The sequence below is a fragment of the Schistocerca serialis genome, chromosome 8 (assembly GCF_023864345.2).
Source record: "Schistocerca serialis cubense isolate TAMUIC-IGC-003099 chromosome 8, iqSchSeri2.2, whole genome shotgun sequence".
Lineage (NCBI taxonomy): Eukaryota > Metazoa > Arthropoda > Insecta > Orthoptera > Acrididae > Schistocerca > Schistocerca serialis.
The window spans coordinates 181,747,163-181,774,310 of NC_064645.1; the positions used below are offsets into that span (position 1 = coordinate 181,747,163).

Sequence of the window (27,148 nt, forward strand, 5' to 3'; positions counted from 1 at the left end):
CACAAAGGTCACTGCAACTGCACGAACTGCCCTAGCACGCTTTCCGTCAGACGCAAATTCTCAACTTGGCCACACACTACAAATGTAGTGCCCCTTACTCATTATGCTGAGTACTCGCGGCATTTCGCCGATTTCCGTAAAGGCGTCGGCACACGGACCGTGCATCCGAACGTTGAGCGTGCCGAGTTTCAGACGTCATAGCGTGGAATACGAGGCCGACGATGATGACTGGCCGCCGCGCTCACGACACGAAGGTAGGCCTGAACTCGCTCCCTCGCTCAGTTCAGCAGACAAAATGCTTTTCTAAGCCTTTGAACTCACAACTGGGCGTGTACGTACTAATGAGAATTGCATCTTCTATTGGAATCTGGTATTATGAAGTTTTACTGATTACTAATCGTACAATTTAAGATCAGTTCACGACAGAGATGGTATAACAGCTTGTTTGTAGGATTTAGTCTCTTCTGCGTAACAATGCTCATTTCATGCAAAGTGTGATGCCTTATGCAACTGATGATTTTGACATGATTTTTAATTTTATTGTACCCCGTAACAAATTGTACAGCCGTAACAAATTGTTAGTAGGCCTATGCACTTTCTATCATAGCACATTCGGGAGCCTTTACGAACATGCAGAGCAATATCTAGCATGTCAGATACTCTGAGCGTGCGTCTGAGCATTGACCAACCAGATGGCACAACGCCACCTACGTCACACGCACGCCATCTCCCTTCAGCAAAGAGCTGTGAGGCGCCATATTGGCATTCAGTTCAAGCCTATAAGTATATATGCCGTTTCTGAGCACCAGAAAATTGAGAATCACTCGAAAACCCGTTGTCAACTGACTGATTCTTTGCAATAAAATAACGACGAACATCACATTCGTGCCAAAAGAATTATTGTACTTGCGTATTATGAGAGCATGCCATTTGAAGGCAGCGGAACACTGAGGATCCACCAAAAACACATTGTCCTTGGTACAATTTGTTACAATTAAATTTCAGTTAGTAACATAGCTACGATTAAAGCTTTTAGCAAGTGCTAAGATGTTATGATTGGCAATTAATGACTTGTCTGTTTAGCGTAGTGAGTAGCGTTCATGATCCCCAACACCACGCGTGATATGATGATGGTTGGCGTCTCGCCACATCTAAATATTTTCTTCCCTAACATTCGCCTTTTTAATAGGTTCCGATGCTTTATTATTAGTTAATTGTAATTTGGAAATTTGTGATAAGGTCTTCTGGGACCAAACTGCTGAGGTCATCAGTCCCTAAGCTTACACACTATTTTAATCTAACTTAAACTAACTTACGCTAAGGACGACACACACACCTATTCCCAAGGGATGATTCGAGCCTCCGACTAGGCGAGACGCCCTAGACCGTGCGGCTACACCGCGCGCCATTTAAATGTAAGTATAACTAACTAACTTTGTTTTCTGCCTTATGGCGGGTCTAGTCATGGGGGAATCCTCGTCAGAGAGGTCCACCGCATGAGCGTCTAGGGAAGTGATTCCAGTGGTGGTTTCTCGTTGCCTTCCACTGATGATGGTGAAATGATAATGAGGACAACACAACACCCAGTCCCTGAGCTGAGAAAAACTCCGACCCAGCCGGGAATCAAACCCGGGCCCCTTGGCGTCACAGACCGCCGCGCTGACCACTCAGCTATCGGGGCGGACTAAATGTAAGTATGTACTACAATATTTGTTGTTATGTAAATTTAAGTTCACCATTTTTTGCGGAGTGAGTTTGTTCGATTGGCTTAACCTACAGGACAACTTGCGCTACTTGTATAAAGATATTTTGTTCCTTTTTCTTTTAAGTTTCGTAATTCACATGTAAAGATTCTGCTACTGGCTAGGAACAGTGATCAAGTAAGAATGACCTTAGGGTTTTATTTGTCTTAAAACATGTACATGGATACTGAAGTTTTTAATTTGTGTATGTTAAATATAGGACAACGTCACTAGGGTATGACAGTGCAGGAAATGTGTGTTTTAACAAAGCTAACGTGGAAATTTTACGCGCGCCCGTTGAGTAAACAGTGTGATTTACGAACTAGAAACATTCCACAACTGCCGCTGAAGAGCGTTGCGATCGCGTATACCACGTTGGGGCCCACGTACCGTATGCACAAGTCCTGAGCGTTGAGCAGTACGTTAAACTGATCACGCCAACTTTGATATTCGACAGCACGGTCCGTGTGCCGACGGCTTAAGAGAGCGCGCCGGGCGTGCATTAGCACGGTACGTGCACAGCACTGGAGACATCAATCTACAGTTGGTTTTGACAATGCGGAGTATACATTAAGTCGTAACCTGGTACGAAGTTACTCAGACTTGAAGGACAGATTCCTATATAAAACAAAATTTACGTCCACCGAACGATGATGCAGCAAGACTTCAGCATCAGAAATGACGTTTTCATTTATTACATCTTTAACACAACAAGACAAATATTACAGTTAGCATCTGTGTTTGTCTCGGGCCAGCGTAACTGACGGTGTGCAAATACCAGGACTTTATTCATCCAGTATTTGAGAATGAGATTAGCGACTTCCAGCAAACTTTAAGTGTAAGTTCATACCATTTCTAAACTTTTTGTAGCATAATTTCCATAATATTGTACATTAATGCACAGCATTTGTGTACCATGTGGCAATGCCTCACAGTTCAAAGAAGACTGTCCACTAAAATTGCAGAAATACATTTAACTCGTTGGCCCACTATTAAGATAGTCATCATCAATCAAATCGGCGATCGAGGGCCCTGTAGTTCATGTGTCGACCTCACAATGCTTCTCCATTCATAGCGATCTTGTCCACTTTGGATCCAGCTATCACGGACTCCTAGCTGGCAACGATATTTCTGTAGCTCACCCTCCCATCGCTTTCTGGGTCTTCCGATTGGACGGGTACCATTAGGTCGTCACATAAGTACGGCTTTTGCCCGAGAGGTGTCTGGTATCCTAGCAATGTGGCCTGCCAAGCATATTCTCCGCGCTTTCAGTTTTTGAACGATGTTCGGTTGCCTCATGAGCTCATACAGTTCTTGGTTTTTTCTACGTCTCCATGAGCTCCCTCCCTGGACAGGCCCAAAGATCCTTCTCAATTTTTCTTTCGAAGCCCCACAAGTTTTCTTCATCCTGCTTTGCTGTTCTTGGGGTTTCTGTCCCATACGTGGCACTATCACGGAATTGTATGCTTTAAGTTTGGTCTTAATTGACAGATTCTTGAGTGCCATTATCTGCTTTAGACTGAAATAAGTTTTAGACCCATTCACGTAGACGTTAACATTAGAAAAGCTAGAATTTTCGAAGCGACTAAAACCGCCGTCTGGACGAAAACGTCCCGTCACCAGTTGATGTGTTTACAACTTGTTCGTAATATTTTTATCTTAGGGTGTGAGTTTTAGTGCAACAAAAAAATTCAAAATTACCCACGTGCACGAGTGACTTCCTGTTACCTGCCAGCATACATTTGAGAATTTCTTGCTCACATGGAAGTGGACAATAATTGGCCATGGAAGATTTCGTGGACAGACGAAGCCCACTTCCATCTGAAAGGCTATATCAATACACAGAATTGTAGAATATGAGCAACGGAAAATCCACATGTAAATCAACCAATACCACTTCATCCTGTAAAGGTCACTGTGTGGTGCGGGTTTACAGCATCATTTGCTATAGGGCAATATTTTTTCGAAGAGACAGGTGCTTCATGTCCTGTTACCTGTACCGTCACTGGCAAGCACTATGAGCGTCTTTTGAGCAACCACGTCATTCCAGCTCTCCAACAGCGTGCATCTGTTGATGGGATCATTTTTATCCAAGATGGCGCACATTCGCACATTACTAATCCAGTTAAGCAGCTGCTGCAGCTGCCGTTTCAGAAATGCTGGAATTATCAGCCGCCATTTCCGTGGCGCCTGGCCGTCCCGCTCACCTGATCTTAATCCGTGTGACTTCTGGCTGTGGGGCTATCTGAAAGATGTTGTGTTCAGTTTTCGGATTGCAAACTTAGCTGCATTGAAGGCACCCATTGCGCAACATATTCTGAACGCGACTCCCGAAACACTTCGATCAGTTGTGGAACATGCTGTTTCACGATTTCAACTTGTTGCACAAAACGGTGGACAGCGTGTTGAACATCTTTTGCGCCAGTCACAAGGAAATTAATAATCCTATTTGATTTTGATTGATGCTTTTCTTGCGGTTTTTGCCCTCTGGACAATTAAAAACCGATGTGAGTGATGCTTTTTATGCGATTTTCGGCCTCAGGCAATTGAAAACCGATTTTTCCCATCCCATCTGATATGGCCTTGTCGTGGTGGATGGGCTTACGTAACAGTATCACACCTGTACATCCACACACACTGAGCACAGTTTCAAAAATGGTTCAAATGGCTCTGAGCGCTATGGGACTTAACATCTGTCGTCATCAGTCCCCTAGAACTAGAACTACTTAAACCTAACTAACCTAAGGACATCATACACATCCATGCCCGAGGCAGGATTCGAACCTGCGACCGTAGCGGTCTCGCGGTTCCAGACTGAAGCACCTAGAACCGCTCGGCCACCACGGCCGGCTGAGTACAGTTTGTTTAACGTCAAACGTAGACCTTAGGCATTGTTGTACGATTCAATTGTCATTTGTAGTCTACCACTATTATGATGCTTACAGCGCCATCTATTGCTACATTTTGTAACTACTTATTTTTCTTCTGCCATACGTTTTCCCGTTTCTCCGATAATATTCCGTTTTAGTTTAAAGTCATTCTAACCAGTGGTGTTATTTCTACAGCGGTTTGAAAATTTAATTAGAATCACCGTGTACATTAGAAGGCTGAGTAACACGAATGTATCTTGATGTATCACGCAAACAACACTAAACGAAAAACTAATCTACACTAGCACTGCTCTTTGTGATGCTTATTCTTATGGCAGATTTCCAAAAGGAAAGCACGTTCGTTTACTGAAAATTCGGTTACTGAAAGTGAGCATACGTACTGAAATCCGGTGAGAATGTTGAGTAGCGAAGTCTTTCCCGCTCCAGATGGCCCCATGATGGCGGTGAGCTCTCCGGACTTGAAGAGGCCAGAGATGCCTTGTAGCACCATCTTCGTCTCTGCAAAACAAAAAAGGACTCGCTTAAGCGGACAGGTTCGAGATTCGACTCAACAGCTACACAGGTACTGTTTCCAGCCCTCTAACGACCAGTAGCGGTGCCTCAATGTCATCAGAGCCATTACCAGAGAACCGGCGTCCAGAATATTGGGCGGGCGCCAGTGATTACGTAACGTAACTGTCTGCTTTGTTATGGATGTCAGCAGTCGTTATCAGAGTGACAGGCGAGGGTAACAGTGTTTTACGTCTGGATACTGCATACACTCTGCTACGAGACGAGAGGAAAATCCACGCATGTAGAACTTTAAATCAGTGGCACTTGTTTCCTTCCTTTATGTTAAAGCGTAAGTTTGATGCCCAACATACAGGAAATTCCTTACTTGTGCAATCATCATCAGACGTAAACAAAAGGCATACTATCTTGCAGGGAGCACATTGTGCTCTTGTGGGAGCGATCTAGATGCTTGTAACACAATTAACTGATAGCCAAGATCGCAGGAATTCTTTTTATTCCATGATTACCAGTTTCGGCGAAACTAAAGCCGCCATCATCGGATCTTAGGACACATACAGGTTACAACATCAAGGCAAACGATGATGCTATTAATGGTTGCCTATAACACGCAGGCAACTGTTAACATCATCATTGTTTGGATGGATGCATGGATGGATGATAAAGACTGGAGCAGGTGATTATAACGTCAAATCATTTGAAGGAGACGATGACGACGAGATGATGATGATGATGATTATTATTATTATTAATAATTTGTTGGCATAAAAGATGTATACGGTGCTACAAGAATTCTCACCTCAGTACTCAGTGTAATTAAGAACCAGTGCCGGCTTAACAGATACTGTTGTGTGATTGTGTAATGCGGAAAATTTTACTTACTTCGTTAATGAGTCATGAGTCGCTGTCCCAGGTAATGGTTCAGTGATTATGATGCACGCATCTAACTTAATTTAGGGGAATATTAGCGTAGCCAGGACACTGCTTCGTTCACGCTAAATATCTTTGAAACTCACGGAGAAATTCTGTATCGTACACGCTGTCTTAAACGCACTGATCTACTGTAACGATGTCAGCTGAGATTAAAGATGACATAACCAGTTCACTACCCCAGTTCTCTCAATGTATCTTATTCTGCAGATCCTAATGTCAAATGAGAGAAAGCGAGAGACAATATCACGACCAGTTTGAGAGTCACGGAAACGAAATACGGTTCCATTCACACTCAGCGAGAAAATGTTAATTGCTTGGCAGAGGTTTCTGCAAATTATATTGTAGTATATTCCCGCACCGCTGAGTATCAGACATGGAGACAACAGCTACTTACATCGCTACATAGATTTTTGCCTTCACGATCACAGAATAATATGCTTAAGTCCCACGTTTGTATTGTACTTTTGACACAACATACTTTCTCATGTGTACAATATTTGTAGCCGCATAAAGCTTCAGAAATTAGAATAAAGACAAGCAGTGACACGGTATTCAGAGTTCTGTCGATGAGTTAGGCCAAAAGGCAGTTTAAATGAAGACACATATATTATATCGTATAAAGACAGATATACTGTATATCGTATGAAAGTGCTCCAGTGGTCGCAGCCACTACTTGGATTTTAGTTCCACTTTAGACTAACCTTCCCTTTTGTCAAGTAAACGATGACTCCTGTCAATCCCGTCTGATATGGACCGCCCTCATGTGAGCTGTATACCATCACAGACCGTGCGATGTGCTGTCTGAAGAAAGCAAGAAATTTCCATCAAACTTACAGGCCGTTCAAAGCAATATACACTGATCAACCAGAAAATTAAAATGACCATCTAATAGCTTGTATGTTCACTTCTGGCGCGGATAGCAGCGGAGACGCGTCGTGGCATGGAAGAAATGTGCCCTTGGTTGGTCTGTGGAGGGAGTTGGCATAATCTCTGCACACGAAAGTCACCCAAGTACCGTAAATTCAAGGGAGAGGGTCTACGACGTCTGACGCCATGTTCAATCACATACCAGATGTGTTCGATCGGATTCAGGTCTGGAGAGTTTGGGGGCCAGCACATCAACTGGATCGCCACTATGTTCCTCGACTCACTCCATCACATTCCTGGCCTTGCGACATAGAGCATTACCATGTTGAAAAATGGCACTTCTCTCGGGAAACACGATAGTCATGAAGGGGTGAACGTGTTCTGCAGCACGTTAGCGATACTCCTTGGCTATCATGGTGCCCTGCAAGAGCTCCGCTAGGCCCATGGATGCCTTGTGAATGGTCCCCAAAGCTTAATGGAGCCGCCGCCAGCTTGTATCCGTCCCGCAGGACGGGTGTCGAGGAGTCGTTGCCCTGGAAAGCGACGGATTCGCGCCCTCCCATAGACATGAACATATCGGGATTCATCAGACCATGCAACATTGATTAAGCCCTCATGCGAGATACCCGACTGCACTGCCTGCAGACCGCTTCGCAGTATTCGCTCTGGAACTCATTCTGATGTAAACACATTCACTAGCAGCAGCAATTCCGTTCAGCTTGAAATCGATTGTCACTAGGAAGGTGTGATACGCATCTCCAGTCCCTGTCGGTTACGATATTTTTACGACCACTTTTCTTACTCCGTGATACCTGGCTGCCTGTGGTACACCATTCCTTGAAGACGTACTGGACACACACCAAAAAATCGGGCAACTTCATTCACTGTCATGGACATGTCCAAGGGCAATAGTTCCGTCCTGTTGCATCTCCACGTCGAGTCATCAGATTTCACGCATTTCACACACGTCAGCGGTGGAGAGTCAGGGTGTGCGACCATCTATAGCACTCCAAACTGACCATGTATTCTTGTTGTGGGGATGAGTAACATGTTGTTCGGTGAATTGAAAATTTTCAGAGATCGTAGGCGCTTAATGAAGATACTACTACACACGTACTTTAATCACGAGGGACAATCTGGAACCGTTACATGACAACACGATGAGCACACGTCTTAGTCCCAGACGTTAGTGCGCTGGCGGCTGTTCGTCCGTCTCCAAGACACCGACGAAGATGGCGTGGCGAATCTGAGCACGTGCGGTAGATGCATCTTGCGGACGTCGACCGACACGCCATTCGCTGTAAGCATCAGCTGATCGTGACGTTCACTCGTACGGAGCAGGAGCAGTCTAAGCACGTGCCTGCTGTGATACGTGAAGGAAACTTCTCGTAGCGTGTGACGACTTCCCGCGTCTCTCGTTTAAACCCGTATTGGACGTACACAACGTACTGTTACTTTGAAATCTAGGAGATAACATACTGCACCGTTAGATTACAAACCTTAAAACGATAGACACTATTACATTTAATTGACAGTGCATGTAAACAATTACAGGATGCATTTTTAATGAGCTGTACAGTCTTGGATGCAAAACAGGCTTTATTATTTTATATTTAGCTAATAACGCATTTCGCCTTGTTTAAAGCATCTTCAGATTACCCTATACAGAAAATAGAAACATTTGTTAAAAGTAGCACGATCCCGACTTAGTAAAACTTTTGACTGTAATGGAAAATATTGATACCAACTTACTGACACGACAGGTGTTGAATACATAGGCTGCCGTCCATGCAAATGTCTTTTGGACTGCGCTATATAATCTACACAGTTACCTACTGCTTACTTATTTTGCAGCACGTAGCTTAGAGGCACAAGGAAATTACTCGCCTTCAATGCCGTTTTGACTCTCTTTTCGTTCATTTTATTTTAATAGGGCACTGCGCGAAGACTCTTCAAATTGGACGGGAGGAACTACCTACTGTCGTCTTTTATGTATTTTAAATTAGTCTTCTCGTGTCCTCAACGCTATTTTATATTAATACATTGTTTTAAGAAAACTTTCTGTTGTCCGTATTGGTATCCTTGATGGGCAAGGCCAATAACTGGCTTCTAAATACTTTCGGTTATTATATCCCATTTACTTTTATTTTAGAGGGGCACCAGCCAACGTTCTTAAGATATTGACAAGTCAGTTTGCTAAGATATATGCAGGACGCAGTCTATGTAGTCAACATTTGTTGCGTCAGCAACTATCACTACGTTTACATACGACTCATCTTCCGAAAGACGAAAGACGACTTTCGAAGACCTTTTATCGCTGTCATGTTTACTTGTTACGGTATGAAACGGATTTGCTAGGTCAGTTAAATATGCCGCTTGGAAAACAGCTGTTACAGTTTTTGATTTAGTCAGCACGATCACTATCTATCTTGAACTAGACTAAGCGTAAACAACTTCAGTCTAATATTTCTACTTATCCTTCACTGTTCAAAATGCCACTCCGTCCATATTAGCCTAAACTTTTTAAAAACTAGACGGGACCTGACAGCCCAAGCACTGTTAAACACCTACTGCGTTTACATGGGAGCGAAAATTGACTGCGGAAGTTGTAAACCGGCAACTAGAATCGGATTTCCAGAACCGATTTTGAAGTGTTCAGATGACCATCCAGAAGCGGTATTGGGAACTCTGTTTATGAAATCCGGTTTTGGAGTCATGTGTAAACGGGGGGAATGTAACCAGAAGAAACAAGCGATGTATCGATTGGTTCAGATACGCCGGCTTCGGCTGTCTACACTTTTTCGTTTCTGGGTGAGGACTAAAGCACCACCTGTGTCGTTTTATCTCTGTGTGTGACTGAAATTTATTTCACCCTGTAATTTTTCTTTCGGGCCAGCGTATATCTGTCTGTCAGGACCAGTGTGGAAAGTTCTCGACATGACAGACAGAAAGGGATGACAAACTGTTCTCTTGTTGTGCAAGTGTCTGATGTTAAGTATCAACTTGTTTTCATGCTAGTCACATAGTTCGTGTTTAATACAGATGAAATACATTGTAGGAAAATTCATTGTTTTGAACTGTTTATCGCCAGCGGATATTAATCCAAGGGAAGCGAAGGCTAGTAATTGATTGGCGACTCCATGGAGTGTTGTGTGCACCACGACCAAGTAGTGGATAGAATTGGAAGGAAAATCAGCATTGGCCGTATTTTGCTGTTTTATTGTCAGCAAAATCGCTCTAAGCTTGTGGTTATAGCTTGATACCAGTCCCTACCAATTTGTATATTTCACCACTGAGGATGGCCATTTAGTGACTGAAAATCGATTTTGCTGACAATAAAACGACAAAATACGGACAATGCTGATTTTCCTTCGAAGGCTTGTAAGATCCCCATTTTGTTTCTGGAACGTGTCTTACTTCTCTTGAAGCTCCGACTTCAGTTGAATTGTTAATGAATAAAAGTGCGTGAGAAAGATGAAGCTGTAGGGACGTCGTAAATAGTATGCGGTGCGTTTTACGCAAAGAATTAGTAGTGAAACGACTTTTGCTACTAAAATACAAACGAGTATTTTAATTTCGGAGCAATCTAAAAGGAATATAACTTGTTTGTGCGCTGATTGGTTACCTATGGATGAAAAACTGCATCCACCATGTTACCTAAGGAACGAAAGAGCAATCAAAGCATGGGTTGGAAACCTTTGGCCATGTACTACGGAAGGCGAAGTTACTTTCGTCTGTTGGAAAGCGTATGTACAGTGTATTTTCGCATGCGTGTGGGTGTATTATCATTGATTATCTTGAAACTGAGATTACTACGCAATTATTCTGGTATATATGGCGGAAGAAATATAAGACAGCATCTTCATCAGAACAATAAATTGTACTTCAAAGATTTCAAATACGATCTGTTGTAGTTTTTACCTTGCTTACCAAATTTGGAACATTGTGATTTCCAGCTGTTCTCCACATTTGAGGCTGTAAAGCGGTTTCTCTCTACACAGACGTTATGGCAGCTGTTGGAAGGTATTTAGCAGACCTTTCAGAAACGCACTTCAGTTATGGCATCTACTCATTGGAAAAACGTTGAGCAAAATACACTAAGCTACCACAAGGCTTTATCGAAAATTGTGCATTTGTGACTTAAGAAGCTTATAAATCTATCTTCCTAAGATGCTGACCAAGAAGACATTAATAGGTTGTTATCAGGCAAGCGTTTCACATTAGCATTTATTAACAGTTCCGCTCACGACACTGACTGCGATATTCCGCCTAGCACACTTTCCTGTGACAGAATATTCGTCCCGTCAACTAACCGAACTCCTACCGTGACGCTGAGCTCTTAGATGGCCAAACATCCTGTCTGCAGCTCTCGTGATCACGGCTATCAGTGTATTGCTTGGTCTAATGCTTTTAGTTTCTCACAGCACTTTCACTTTTTTTGTTATCGTAACTTCTATACGTATTGCAGCTTGGCTCACGATCTGTAACACCTATTCGCAGAGGGGCTGTCGGCGCAACAAAAAGAGTAAAGTAAAGAAGAAGGAAAGTTAAATTTTATTGATTCATTGCCATCGAACAGAACTGCAGATCGTAAACTAAGGAAACGGCTATGGCAGCAGAAGAAACCATTCCCGAATTCATCGGAGGAGAAACTCGCAGCAAACTTTCAGTTGCACCATACCTTTACTGTTGTAATTATACGAATGATGTAGAACCCTGATATAGGTACTTTGAGATAAGGAACTACAGCCCAGAAATGAAAGATTATTTTTTATTGACACAAACAACTTACATATTACAGCGACACCCTACGTTCATAACAAATGTTCAAAGTAAGGATCGCCACCTTTTTAAATCGTGTATTACAACGGCGCTTACAATTCTGCATGACTAAATATCGTCTTACTTCATATATTAACAACTTCGTGCAACGCGGCAGGTGAAGAAGCGTCCATGAGGACATAATACAGACGACTGTGTATTGTTTTCCAAAGCAGCTTCACAGCCGCCGTTGTAGTAGACGGTTATTTTTTTAATGAAACATTAGCGGTTGATAAATACTTAAATGTTCCTCAAAGGGACTGTCTTTTAAGATTGAAATATTTATTTGCGACCATTGGCCTTTTATCTGAAAATACAGAATCTAGGATCCTCTGCTGCTTATATGATTTCGACCCCAAACAACGGCCCTAGTGAGATTTCAACCGCAGATATCCCTTAGTATCCGCATTATGAAGCAGAGAACTGTGATGAATGTTTATCATTCAATAATGCCAATTATTTCCTTTTATAAGTAATATACGATGGTGTGACATTTATGAGAAATTAGATCCGTGTTCAATTGCAGTGACTGAGGGGAATTAAGGAAAACCCAGGACACGCTAACACAATAAGCTTTAAGAAATAAAGAGTCTGCATTTCACTGACACGGAGTGCTTGTTGGACTACTGGCACATCTTTGACCTGATGTTAGACCCTCGAATAATTAAATATTATGAAATGTTAAAAAACGGGTGCCTGTAGGCATTGCGCATCAGGTGAAAAATTCAGAGCCGTATGTATTCAGTCGAAACATGACTTCCACCGTTCCTGAGATCTGGTGGCGTTACAAACCATATTGTTTATCCATTAATTCACAACTGAGCAAACTAACTCTTCTTAATGAAGATTCGTGACACATACGTCAACACTGTCTTACAACCACTCTTCTTTTATAACGGCGTCTATCATGTACACAACTGCATTGTGCGTATGGCTGAGTTGTGACTGCGCTGTTTAGTGTTATACAGTATTTATTACCGATCATTGTAGGGGAATAGATATGGAACGGAGGTGGAGACTGAACACTGTTGTCTATACACAACCAGCTGCTCTTGATTGTCACCAATGGGGACGCAAAGTTTTACCAACCTCACCTCACCTCACGAAACTATGAGTCACCATCGGATGTGTCAAACATCTGGACTGTAGATTTGCGGCTAGGTTGTTTAAGGGTTATACGGTGACGTTGGTGCCGTAATGAAGGTGTGTGTGCTCCATCACTTCACTTCATTCTGCTAGCAGTATTCTGTTACATTCGACCACAAGAATTCGATTAGACTTCCTGTGAGTTACGTGCTTTCGTAAACTAATACTTTGTCTATGGACGCGCTCAAGATAGATGATTTTATAATAACTCAAACAGTGCAATTTACTTAAAACGAAGAAAATTAAATTTATTTTCCAAGAAGAAGCTATATTTGATTCTTGGAGAAAGGAAATAGCAATTGGTACGCTGGTTAAAGAACGAATTGCGTGCTAGGAAGACTGATGGGCCAATTACCTTTCTCATGGAAAAGCGACTGACGTCTGGCGGAACTAACAGCACATCATATCGAGGTGCTTATACTGTGCGGGAGTTTTTCTTTGACACTAAGGTCAGCAAAATGTGTTTCTTTAAAAGGACATCACATTCGCCCTTGACTGCAGGAATTATTTATTTCACTACTGCAGTTTCAGCCTTTGGGCCATTTTTTGAATAGACTTTGTAGTTGCGAAAGTTCCAGTTTCTCGCAGCAGTTGTTGCAGTCGGACGGAGGCTATCTGAAAAATGTAAAACGTAAACTTTCACGGCCGGAATTGTCACAATTAATAAAATATTCCGGGCTATGTTGCCGTGGTATAAGGGTTTCACTTCACAATTCGCGGTAGCGAGCCAGGGCGTGAATCACATGATCCCCCTTGAAAATAACCTCCCCAGATGGGGACGAAACGTCGGGTTTTGAAGTGAAATCCCTTAGACCACGGCATAAGAGCCCGGAATATTTTATTAATTATGATCAGAAAAATGTTCTCGATAAGCGCGTTGGGCGGCTCTAACATTGCGTCCAGCTCCATCGATGATTATCAAACTCCTTGTAATCTTCAGACTCGTATTTCACCATCCCGTCCTGTGTCTGTCGCTCTTACTACTCCATGACGCACAGGCAAGTAAGCATAACGCCAGCAGCGACAGTAAACAGAGAGGACTTCACGCTGGGAACTCATCACAGTTTGTGGTTCGTGTGCGTGCCTCAAGCGAGATATCCGAAAGAGATTCGATCTTCAGACCTATTTTAATTAAACGATATATTTCCGGAAACGTGTTCCTCATCAAAACTTTATCTACTAAGTCCCTTCTACAACCAGCAGAAGTGTAAAATGTAATTAAGTAACAACTTGTTAATACCGGTACTGTGGTACAAGTAAGTAAAATGTTGTATTGTCGCATGGGCACAGTTGGTAATCATTACAATAGTTCCCGGAATTTGTTGGTGAGTATATTAAAAGTTTCGATCAAGCACATTTGCAGCTTCGAGTGAATGGTTCAAATGGCTCTAAGTACTATGGGACTTAACATCTGAGGTCATTAGTCCCCTAGACTTAGAACTACTTAAACCCAACTAACCTAAGGGCATCACACACATCCATGCCCGAAGCAGGATTCGAACCTGCGACCGTAGCAGCAGCGCGGCTCCGGACTGAAGCGCCTAGAACCGCTCGGCCACAACGGCCGGCTCGAGTGAATGGCATGCTATGTCATGACACTGCAACTCAGTGTGTTCCTCAGTTTCGTATCTCGCTCCATTTGACAGAAGACACGTCTACATTTACATGCTCATTACGCAAACTACCATATGGTGCGTGACGGATAGGGATTCTGGCACCTCCGTTACTTACTCGTCTTTCCTGTTCGGTTTCTGAATGGTGCTTGGCGTGAACTATTGCCGTTAAGACTCGTTACTGGCTCTCATTTCCCTTCCTAGCTATTTCGCAAGCTGTATGTGAAAGGACGTAATTCTCATGGATTCCCACATACCCTAATGGCTGAAAGAGGTGTTCCTCCGTTGTGACTTTACCAAGAAAATTTTACCCTTCGGGACTTTTTTTCAGTGAGTGTTCAGTTACCTGAAGGCAACTTCCGAATCTGAGAAAATGAGAAAATTGTTTCGTTTGTCACGTATTAGCCGGCGCCACTAGTTTCATTATAGTATAGATCTGTGCAACGACTACTCTAAATTTCTTCTATAGCCGCTGCCTAAAACACTGAACGGAAAACAGCCGAGTGCCGAAAGTATTTCCTTCCTCACAGCCATTAATTTATGTACCTCGAATACACCGTGGTCCGTGTACACAAAACATCTGACTAAAGATATTAGCTGGAGTGCTTGTAGCCGGTGATATTAAAAGGGAACAGTGGCTCAGCAGTAGGGAAGGTGCATGATTGCTATACCCCTTGGCTAAAGTAGTTGTTTGCAACACCTAGAGGAGATACCGAGAGAAACAGTATCGTTAAAGTTCAGTGAGAAGCTCTGTAGCTGTGGAGGGAATGCGCAACACGAATCCTGTCCCTGGCCACTGAGATAAATTTCTTTAGAGCATTATGCTAATTCTTGCAAGCACTTTGGTCTGCTGGTAACTGCAAAAGTCTATTCTGCAGGCAGCTTTTAAGTGCGTTCTCAGATGTAAACGGGTGATACCCGTTGTTTCCAAACACTTTGAGTTAGCGTCTGTTTGTGCGACGCCTATGTGAACAGTGATGTCAGACGCGCCTGTCTGAACGTAGAATATTTTACTTTTTACGGCGCTGAAGACATCAGAACCCAACAGCTGAGTCTCTACAGCAAAAGCGCTGTCTTCATCCTTAAGTAATGTCCGCCCCCAGTAGCTGAGAGGTCAGACAGAATGTCAATCCTAAGGGCCCGGGTTCGATTCCCATCTGGGTCGTAGATTTTCTCCGCTCAGGAACTTGGTGTTGTGTTGTCCTAATCATCACCATTTCATCCTCGTCCACGTTCAAGTCGCCGAAGTGGCGTCAAATCGAAAGACTTGCACCGGGCGAACGGTCTACCCGACGGGAGCACACACACACACACACACACACACACACACACACACACACACACACACACACACACAGACACAGAGAGAGAGAGAGAGAGAGAGAGAGAGAGAGAGAGAGAGAGAGAGAGAGAGAGAGAGAGACCTGCGATTCATGGTGAAGTAGATGTAATTTTTCAAGATGGATCATGAAGTGCAGCATTTACATTATGTACCACCTTCATCATTCGCGGTGTTTCACGAAATTTGTAACTTTTACCGTCATTAATATATTTCAGATTAAAAATGCAAAATATCAGACCACAGAAAGAACAAAAACAAGACGGAAAGTGTGTTTCTGATGTGTATACACTTCAACGCAATGTTTCAGTAATAACTAACTTACAGTACAACACTTAATTCTTAGTAGAAGCATAGGCGTGTGGCTGGTAATGGAAACAGAGAAGATGCAGAGGAGAACAGCGCCTTTCGTTGCAGGTTAATTTAGTATGCACAAAATCATCAAGGAGTTGTTCCACGAACTCCAGTGTCAGACCCCGCCAACCATTCGCGACTGAAAAAGGAAAGGGGAGAGGCGATACTGGCACACGAAGTACCTTCCGCTACACACCGCAAGTTGACTTGCAGAGTGTAGATCCATGTGTAGGTGGCGTGATGAACACGTTTTCATTACCACAGTGGCAGAATGAGGTGCCCTCATGTGTGGAGCGAGACTTTCCGCTGTACTACTACTGTTGCTGCTGACTAGCGTTCCCCCTGTTTATCTGCCTCATTCCGTGGATTCACTGGACCCACTGCTGTGCCATCTCTTGGGTGGTCGTCCGGCTAGTCGTTCCCAACGCGGCCGTCCATGTTTGCAAGTTTTGGCTAGTATTGAAGGGTCCATTCTTTCCATATGGTACTTCAAATTTCTTTTCCTTGTTGTTGTTGTGGTCTTCAGTCCTGAGACTGGTTTGATGCAGCTCTCCATGCTACTCTATCCTGTGCAAGCTTCTTCATCTCCCAGTACGTACTGCAACCTACATCCTTCTGAATCTGCTTAGTGTATTCATCTCTTGGTCTCCCTCTACGATTTTTACCCTCCACGGTGCCCTCCAATGCTAAATTTGTGATCCCTTGATGCCTCAAAACATGTCCTACCAACCGATCCCTTCTTCTAGCCAAGTTGTGCCACAAACTTCTCTTCTCCTCAATCCTATTCAATATCTCCTCATTAGTTACGTGATCTACCCACCTTATCTTCAGCATTCTTCTGTAGCACCACAATTCGAAAGCTTCTATTCTCCTTTTGTCCAAACTAGTTATCGTCCATGTTTCACTTCCATACATGGCTACACTCTATACAAATACTTTCAGAAACGACTTCCTGACACTTAAATCTATACTCGATGTTAACAAATTTCTCTTCTTCAGAAACGCTTTCCTTGACATTGCCAGTCTACATTTTATATCCTCTCTACTTCGACCATCATCAGTTATTTTACTCCCTAAATAGCAAAACTCCTTTACTACTTTAAGTGTCTCATTTCCTAATCTAATTCCCTCAGCATCACCCGACTTAATTTGACTACATTCCATTATCCTCGTTTTGCTTTTGTTGATGTTCATCTTATATCCTCCTTTCAAGACACTGTCCATTCCGTTCAACTGCTCCTCCAAGTCCTTTGCTGTCTCTGACAGAATTACAATGTCATCGGCGAACCTCAAAGTTTTTACTTCTTCTCCATGAATTTTAATACCTACTCCGAATTTTTCTTTTGTTTCCTTTACTGCTTGCTCAATATACAGATTGAATAACATCGGGGAGAGGCTACACCCCTGTCTCACTCCTTTCCCAACCACTGCTTCCCTTTCATGCCCCTCGACTCTTATAACTGCCATCTGGTTTCTGTACAAATTGTAAATAGCCTTTCGCTCCCTGTATTTTACCCCTGCCACCTTCAGAATTTGAAAGAGAGTATTCCAGTTAACATTGTCAAAAGCTTTCTCTAAGTCTACAAATGCTAGAAACGTAGGTTTGCCTTTTCTTAATCTTTCTTCTAAGATAAGTCGTAAGGTCAGTATTCCCTCACGTGTTCCAACATTTCTACGGAATCCAAACTGACCTTCCCCGAGGTCGGCTTCTACCAGTTTTTCCATTCGTCTGTAAAGAATTCGCGTTAGTATTTTGCAGCTGTGACTTATTAAACTGATAGTCCGGTGGTTTTCACATCTGTCAACACCTGCTTTCTTTGGGATTGGAATTATTATATTCTTCTTGAAGTCTGAGGGTATTTCGCCTGTCTCATACATCGTGCTCACCAGATGGTAGAGTTTTGTCATGACTGGCTCTCCCGAGGCCATCAGTAGTTCTAATGGAATGTTGTCTACTCCCGGGGCCTTGTTTCGACTCAGGTCTTTCAGTGCTCTGTCAAACTCTTCACGCAGTATCTTATCTCCCATTTCGTCTTCATCTACATCCTCTTCCATTTCCATAATATTGTCCTCAAGTACATCGCCCTTATATAAACCCTCTATATTCTCCTTCCACCTTTCTGCCTTCCCTTCTTTGCTTAGAACTGGGTTTCCATCTGAGCTCTTGATATTCATACAAGTGGGTCTCTTCTCTCCAAAGGTCTCTTTAATTTTCCTGTAGGCAGTATCTATCTTACCCCTAGTGAGACAAGCCTCTACATCCTTACATTTGTCCTCTAGCCATCCCTGCTTATTCCTTTCCTTATCAACATTAATTAATTTATTTATTTATATTCTGTATTCAACACTGTTTTCTTATCGACGCATTTGTGCTTCGATCCCACTTGGTTACTCCTTGGCTCTGTCTCAGTACCTTCATTTCCATTGCTGTTAATTTTTTTTATCTTTTTCGTTTCTGCTCTAGTTCCTGGTGCATATGTCAAACCAGGACGCACCATTGTTTTATATATTTTTATTATCCCCTCAGTTGTCATCAATTTGTTTCTCCATACAATATTTTGCTAGCATCCTGCTACCCTTACTGCCTTGGTCACTTGATTTTTCACTTCCACGCGTGAGTCTTGACAGCTGGCGATAACAGGCCCTAGATAATTTAAGATCATCAACTGTGTAATCGACACACCATCTACTCCTAATTAATATCGTACAGTTCTTTTGATATTTAGGTTTTTTAGATGAAATTTTCGTTTTATATTGCTTAGCTGTTTTATTAAATTTGTGAAGTAACCTTTGTAAATTACCCTCATTACATGCTATCAGTACAGTATCATCAGCTTAACATATATTTACCATTTTATTTCTGATTTTACAGTCCAGGATCTTTCTTACGCCATCAATGATGTGGCCCTTATTAACTTCAACAGGATTGGCCTTAATGAGTCTCTTTGTATAATTCTTTTATCTAATACAGTTTCATCTGTGAATATTTCGTGTGTTTTAATTCTTGTTTTGTTACCAGTATGTACCTTATATAATTCTCACTAAATGCATTTGTTCCGTTTTGTCGCTTAAGGCTTGAATTATATCTTGTTTTCTAATCCTATCACAAGCTTTTGACAAGTCAATGAAGCACAAACAGGCTGGGTTATTAAACTCTATGAGTTTCTCCACAATCCGTCTTACAGCGAAAATAGTATCTACTGTGCTCCTATTTTTTCCTGCATCTTTGCTGTTCTTCCGCTATTTCTACATAATTCTGCATTCTGTTTCTGCTTACTGATGTTAACAGTTTTAAGGTGGTATCAAGCATGATAATTCCCCAGTAATTATCTAGTACTTGCTTATCTCCTTTTTTACATATTGTAACTGTGATTCTTTCCATTCTCTAGGTATTCCACTTTCCTTAATGATACCATTAAGCAAAATACTAAAATGTTAAAACAGTGCCTGCCCCCGTATTTTATTAATTTATTTTATATGGCATGTGGCCCTGGAGATTCTATTTTTAAGTCTTTTTATTGCAGTACATATTTCCTCCAATGAAAAGTCTATTTGGGTGACATTTTCCGTGCTGTGATGACAAGTTTCAATTTACACCTTTGCTACTTCCTTACACCGTAATTTAAGTTCCCCACTGAATTTTGCCTATATTGTGTATATGAATGTGTCCATTAACATCCTTCCTTTTCTTTTGAAGCATCTACTATACTTTCTTTTGCGATCCATGTAGGTCTCGTTCCGTACCTTTTCGTACATCGCTCCCAACGGTCCTCTATTTTCCGAATGTCAGAGTTCACCTTATTACGAATGATCGTAACTCCTTACAATCGTCTTGACTTTGACTGTCTTTATGTTTTAGGAATGCGTTCTTCTTCTGAGTAGCTAATTCTTCAGTATCTTGATTAAACTATGGTGTTTTATACATAGTACCAGCACCTTTCACATTCACTCTTTTCATACCTAATACTGTAGTTCGTATTTTCTAATTAAAGTACGATCTCACAAAAATTGTTCGATTCATGCACACCCCGTCTGAAATTATCGACCTTTGTCCTGCAGCTGAAATTACGGTGACTGTGGTGATCTTTTGAGCTAGAACATGTAAATTCTTGTGCACATTCGCATTTGAATACTCCATTTTATGCACTAACAAGTTGCTATAAACGTGTATATTGACAAAAACGCCAATGAACTGAACATTTGTAAAATCCTGTGAAGTTGCACATCCCCATATCAATAACGACGAAACCCACATTCCACGTTGGAAGTGTATCAGTCACTGCATCGTCCGTGATAGCTCTTCTGCACACTCTATAGATGTTATCTGCTCCACAATGTTTTAATTTTAATTTTATTTATTGCCTAATCGGGCACTATCTTTTTCTAAATATCCGATGTATAAATATCCTATTTAGCAGTTGACTAAGTGAACCTACATTAGATTTTTTTTTTCTTCCAATATGACTGCACACACTCGGTGATGTTCTCTTCAAGTGATTCGGAGGGCGGTGGAAGTGCTAAATTTTATCTCGACGCTTTTGAAATCATATCTGAAAGAAGTAGAGTGAAATAGGAACGGCATCCTGAAAAACTGTAACGTTTCTCTGGGTGAACAATATACTTTTCCATAAAAACGTTCACATAATTCTCTGCTTACATTCGTCATTGGAGAGTAACGCTTCTAGCTATAGAACTTCTTGAAACTGTGGCCTCACTGTCTGAAAGACTGCTGTAGCCATCTAGAGTTAAGAACTTTTATTTGTGTTACGAGAAGCGTCTGCGTGAACTTGTGAGTGAAATACTTCACGATATTACTCCTTCTGATATCTTCTGTCACCTCCAATAGTTATAGGTGGTAATCATCAATAGTCAGGAACATATAGAACGAAGATTTTTGTAACTTAATTCTTTCGTGCGTAAATTTCATTTCCTTGAAACTAATGAAGATAATGAAATCTGTACACGAAATATGACTTCATTTCACTACGGAGCTCATTTGTGAGAACCCAGTTAGAACGAATCAGTAATCACAAACAGACGATATAGGTGTACAGCTTTCAAGCGCATCGAAAACGTATAATTTCCAGTTTTAATGCTATAGCTCATTCCGTTCGCATAATGTTGTACATTTCAGAAATGGCTACTTTTAATTTGCTCATGGCCATATATCACAAACACTGAATTCTGAGTACAATGATTTATCTAAATTTCACGAAGAATTATCACAGCTGTAAATTAATGTACTCATTTTGAGCTTCATAAGAAAGAATACAGGCTAAGGAAAGGCAAACACATATTTATAACATTTCTAGACTTACGGAAAGCTTTTGAAAATGTTTACTGTAATACTCTCTTTGAAATTCTGAAGGTCGCATTAGTAAAATACAAGGAGCGAAAGGCTATTTACAACTTGCACAGCAAGCAGGCGGCAGTTACATTGAAGTGCCAAAGAAACTGGTATAGGCATGCATATTCAAATACAGAGAGATGTAAACAGGCAGAATACGGCGCTGCGGTCGGCAATGCCTATACCAGACAACAAGTGTCTGGCGCAGTTGTTAGATCGGTTACTGCTGCTGCAATAGCTGGTTATCAAGAATTTCAAAGTGGTGTTATAGTCAGCACACGAGCGATGGGACAGCACCTCCGAGGTAGTTATGAAGTGGGGACTTTCCATTAAAACCATTTCACGAGTGTACCGCGAATATCAGGAATCGGGTAAAACATCAAATCTCCCACATAGCTGCGGCAGGAAAAAGATCCTGCAACGACGACTGAAAGGAATCGTTCAACGCTACAGAAGTGCAACTCTTAGACAAAGTGCTGCTGATTTCAACGCTGGGCCATTAACAAGTGTCAGCGTGCGAACCGTTGAACGAAACACCATCGATATGGGCTTTCTGAGCCGAAGGCCCGCTCGTGTACCCTTGATGACTGCTCGACATGAAGCTTTACGCCTCGCCTGGGCTTGTCAACATCGACATTGGACTATGCATAACTGGAAACATGTTGCCTGGTCGGACGACTGTCATTCCAAATCGTATCGAGCCGTTGGACGTGTACGGTATGGAGACAACCTCACGAATCCATTGAAGCGTGCATGTCAGCAGGTGACTGTTCAAGCTGATGTAGGCTCTGTAATGGTATGAGGCGTGAGCAGTTGGAGTGGCATGGAACCCCTGATACGTATAGATACGAGTCCGACAAGTGAGACGCACGTAAGCATCTTGTCAATCACCTGCATCCATTCATGACCGTTTTGTATTCCGACGAATTTGAACAATTCCAGCGGGACAATGCGACACCTCACACGTCCAGAACTGCTACCGAGTGGCTCCAGCAACAGAGTTTAACCACATTCGCTGGCTACCAGACTCTCCAGACATGAACATTACTGAGCTTATCTGGGATGCCTTGCGACGTGCTGTTCAGAAGAGATCTCCAACCCCTCGTACTGTTACAGATTTATGGACAGCTCTGGAGGATTTATGGTGTCAATTCCCTCCAGCACTACTTCAGACATTAGTCGAGTCCATGCCAGGTCGTGCTGCGGCACTTCTACGAACTCGTGGAGGCCCTACATGATATTGGCAGGTGTATCAGGTTCTTTGGCTCTTCAGTGTATGAGTCGAGAGGCATGCAAGCGAAACAGTGACTGAGATGAAAGTGAGACAGGGTTGTAGCCTATCCTCTGTTATTCAATCTGTTCTCTGAGCAAGCAGTAAAGTAAATCAAAGAAAAATCTGGAGTAGGGGTTAAAATTCAGGGAGACGAAATAAAACTGAGACTCGCCAATGATATTGTAATTCTGTCAGACAGCAGAAGACTTGGCAGAGCAGTCGAACGGAATGGACTGAGTCTTGAAAGCTGGATATACGAAGAACATTAACAAAAGCAAAACAAGGATAGAGGAATTAGTCGAATTGAATGAAGTGATGCTGTGGAAATTAGATTAGGAAACGAGATAATTAAAGCAGCAGATGAATTATGCTGTTCGCGCAGCAAAGTAACTGATGATGGCCGAAGTAGAGACGATATAAATTGCAGACTGGGAATGCGAAGAAAAGCATTTACGAAGAAGAGAAATTTGTTAACAAAACTTTTCTTCCTAGGTACACGTAAAAACCAAAAGACGTTATTGAAAATCGGCGTCTTATCTGTAACGAATGTAGAGAATGTTTTAGACGTGAAACTGATCCGGAGTTTTTAAAAAATATCTGTGCATGAAGCTGAATGATTAGTTACAAGTAGTCATTACAAATTGACTACAGCATGAAAAAGTAATTATTACCCCTTTTGCCACAAGGATTTTGATTTCTATGCACGGAACTTCTTAGGACACAGGTGTAGCCGCGCAATTTGAGGCGTCATGTTACAGATTGCGCGGCCCCTCCCGCCGAAGGTTCGAGTCCTCCCTCGGGAGCGCGCGCGCGCGTTCTTGTGCGTTCGTGTGTGTTGTGTGTTGTGTGTTGTGTGTTGTGTGTTGTGTGTGTGTGTGTGTGTGTGTGTGTGTTTTGTTCTTCGCCTAAGTTAATTTAAGTAGTGTGTAAGTCTAGGGACCGATCACCTCAACAGTTTGGTCCCTTAGGAATTCAAACACATCTGAACATTTTTCAACACTGGTGTGTAACGGAGAGCTTGCGTTCGGACTTCTCCGTGCACAAATTACAACTGACTGTTAGCTCGAGGCATGCCGTATGTAGTTCTAGCAGCAGTCTATCTGAACCATGCGCTCAGCTTCGTTAGTACTGACGAATGCGTTCTGGATCACGGTCGTCAAGTAGTTACGTAACAGTTTATAATTCATGATTAGCCTCATGTCTGAATCTTAATCCACTCTCTGAAGTGTAGCGTACGTCTCGTTCTGTGGAGTAGGTAAATGGATACATAGATCAGAATTAACTACGATGTCAAATGGATCTCCGAAGGTTTTCGGTATTTTTGGTTTACGTTAAACTGTAATCGTCTGCGACTCATATTTCCGAGCGAAAGGGTTGCTGGATGGTACTTCACACTTCCCATCACGAATTTCTACTGTTAGGAAGCCTATTTTATGCGTCGTTCGTTGATAGTGAATTTAACAACCTTTAATACTGAATAGGATCTCCAAAGTAAGAACATCAATTAAAAGTAATAGAAGCAGCCGGCCGTTGTGGCCGAGCGGTTCTAGGCGCCTTAGTCTGTAACCGCGCGACCGCTACGGTCGTTGGTTCGAATCCTGCCTCGGGCATGGATGTGTGTGGCGTCCTTAGGTTAGTTAGATTTAGGTAGTTCTAAGTTCTAGGAGACTGATGACCTCAGATGTTAAGTCCCATAGTGCTCAGAGCCATTTGAACCAAGTAATAAAAGCAAAGAAATACTGTCCTTTGTCCCATGTTGACGTTGTGTACATGTTGCACACTTCTACGATAGCTTGATGTTACTCATATTTATTATACTGTTAACCTCAAACAAAGAAATGAATCGATTTCATCAAAGGCTTCAGTGACGCACAGACGTTATCGGTGGTTTGATTGGTCACTACCTATACGCAGTGTAAAATCTTGTAGTCTAGGTAAAATGAGTGAGTAAACCATTTCTCATCGGGTAGATAATATTGCGTATTTGATTTTATAACATTTGCTGTTATAGATCCTAATAAATACGTGCTTCCAATCTGTCCCTGCCTCTCCGTTTATGCCCCATTCCCTACCAATATATAAATGTGACTTGACACGTAAACATTAACAATGGACCACACGTTTACTGGTTACGTGGTCAGTTTGGGTAACATATGAAGCCTACTAGAATGTTTAACAAAATAATTATCTTAAGACAAAATAAGATATAATTTTAGCCGCGTATTTGTCTGAAGTACCCTCAGAAACAAAGTGTTTCAAAGACAAATTCGGTCACAAATAACGTCCAATTCCCAATAATCTCGTTTTCAAATGGTTTCCGAGGCCGAAAAATGAAGTATTCCTTAAATCTCAATGCATGTCCAAAGCCCATATGGTAATAGTCATATAACTCGCGGTCAACCGCTCTACCTGCTGACCTACCGCAGCACGACTCACGACCCGCCCATACAGTTCACACGTACTTCCGCCAGTCTCATCTCCTAGCTTCCAAACTTCACAGTTGGTCTCCCGCAAAACTTACGAGATCAGTACTCTTGGAAGGAGTGTGTGCGAGCGTCTGAAATAACTACAGTAAAATGTATCTTGGCACTCTTTCAATTGTTATTGCTAACATAAGTTAAACCTGGTTTTAGGAAACTCTCAATACTAAACAAATGTTTACGTAAATTATCTTCAGTGATCCGATAATCTGGATCATTAATATCAACACCGTCACTTCGAATGAGAATCAGTCTTCGCTGAAAGCCGTAAAACGGCGACAAATAATTCGCAGCACCACTAAAATAATTTACTGCTTCGTTTATCTAATGAATCTTCTTTGCAGTGCTCTCTATTGCATCAGAAGTAAGCTGAAGGTGTTCCTTCGACGATAAAATAAAAATTATTTGTATTAAATTTAAAAGACCGGTTAGTAGGACATCTTCTGAGGCATCAAGGGATCACAAATTTAACATTGTAGGGCAGCGTGGTGGGTAAAAATCATAGAGGGAGACCAAGAGATGAATACACTAAGCATATTCAGAAGGATGTAGGTTGCAGTAAGTACTGGGAGATGAAGAAGCTTGCACAGGATAGAGTAGCATGGAGAGCTGCATCAAACCAGTCTCAGGACTGAAGACCACAACAACATCAACAACAACAACAACAACAACGACGACGACGACGACAACGACAAATTTAAAAGTAGATGACTGTAGATGTTGAAAGGTACAGTTTTATCATTTTCTCTTTGTTATTTGTTTTTCAGTTTTCTTCGTACAGAAAATAAGTCCGAAAATATTCACCATGGGTTTCGTTCAGCAGGAAGTGAAGAGCTTTTGCGTTATGCAACGCAAGGGTATGCTTAAGATTCTTGCATGGACTTTTATAACGGGAGAGAGCTTCCTAAACACATGATATTAATCGTCCAGAGTTGAAAAATAGTTCATGTTAAAGAAAGATATTCTTGTCCCAATATCTATTTCGATTATTTTCGTGTATTGTTCTCCATTTGTAACGAAATCGGAAGAAAAAAATATGTGACAAGCATTGCAAATGAACAATTAGTATTTGCAGTCATTTACGCAGCTATGTGACTTCTGTCTAGGCACGAGAGACAAAAAGACTACTGCATCCGAAAGTCAGAAAATAACGTGGACACGAATCACAGATATGAAACAATTACAGCAGAGCCCTTGCTAAGTTGTAGCTGGAGATGAAATATTGTGTCGGGAAAGGATAATCAATTTTCTAGAATGCCGTCAACGCTTGTAGAAATTTTAAGCCGATGGATTTGTTTTCTGGACGGCATCGTATGAACTACTTGTTTTCCAGTTTTAGTCTTTACTCAGTTTCACAAGGGCCCACGGGCACGCAGCACGAGGTCCTATTTTTGATTTGGAAAATGACTAGCTATACGAGAGCTTACAGAGTGCTACGAGATACAGGAAATAACTTGGGACAGCGACAAGGACTTAGCGAACTCTACAACAGAAGAGCGTAATTGTGTGCGGTGCCTTGCAAAGTGTTTTCCTCTTCAGAAGTGTTTGGCTCGATATTAATGGATGCTGTGTTCGCGAAGCGTGGGCTACCTGTTGCACCGGTAGCCGGACAATGACACAGAAGAACATCCTCTACTTTTCTTTGAACTTCAGTCTTTACATTTCAAGGATGTGTTTAGGTAGTCTTGCCGTATTGCTTAAGGTGTTTCAGGACTGTAGAACTTAATACCGTCTCAATGACGTACATTTCTTACTCGAGTAGCAATTACTGGTTCAAATTTCTGTAGGCAAGTTGTTACTTAAGAATAAACAAAACAATGAGAGTTATCTGT

The 27,148-nt window shown here is 42.0% G+C and overlaps 1 protein-coding gene across 1 annotated transcript in view; it reads right to left on the minus strand.

Annotated features, from left to right (window-relative positions):
• The window catches only part of LOC126416474 (ATP-binding cassette sub-family G member 1), a 449,674-nt gene that overhangs the window by 143,538 nt on the left and 278,988 nt on the right, over positions 1–27,148 (minus strand). Inside the window, exon 2 of the mRNA XM_050084208.1 lies at positions 5,014–5,131. Coding sequence (XP_049940165.1) covers positions 5,014–5,131 — 118 coding nt within the window. The remainder of the gene's footprint in view (positions 1–5,013; positions 5,132–27,148) is intronic.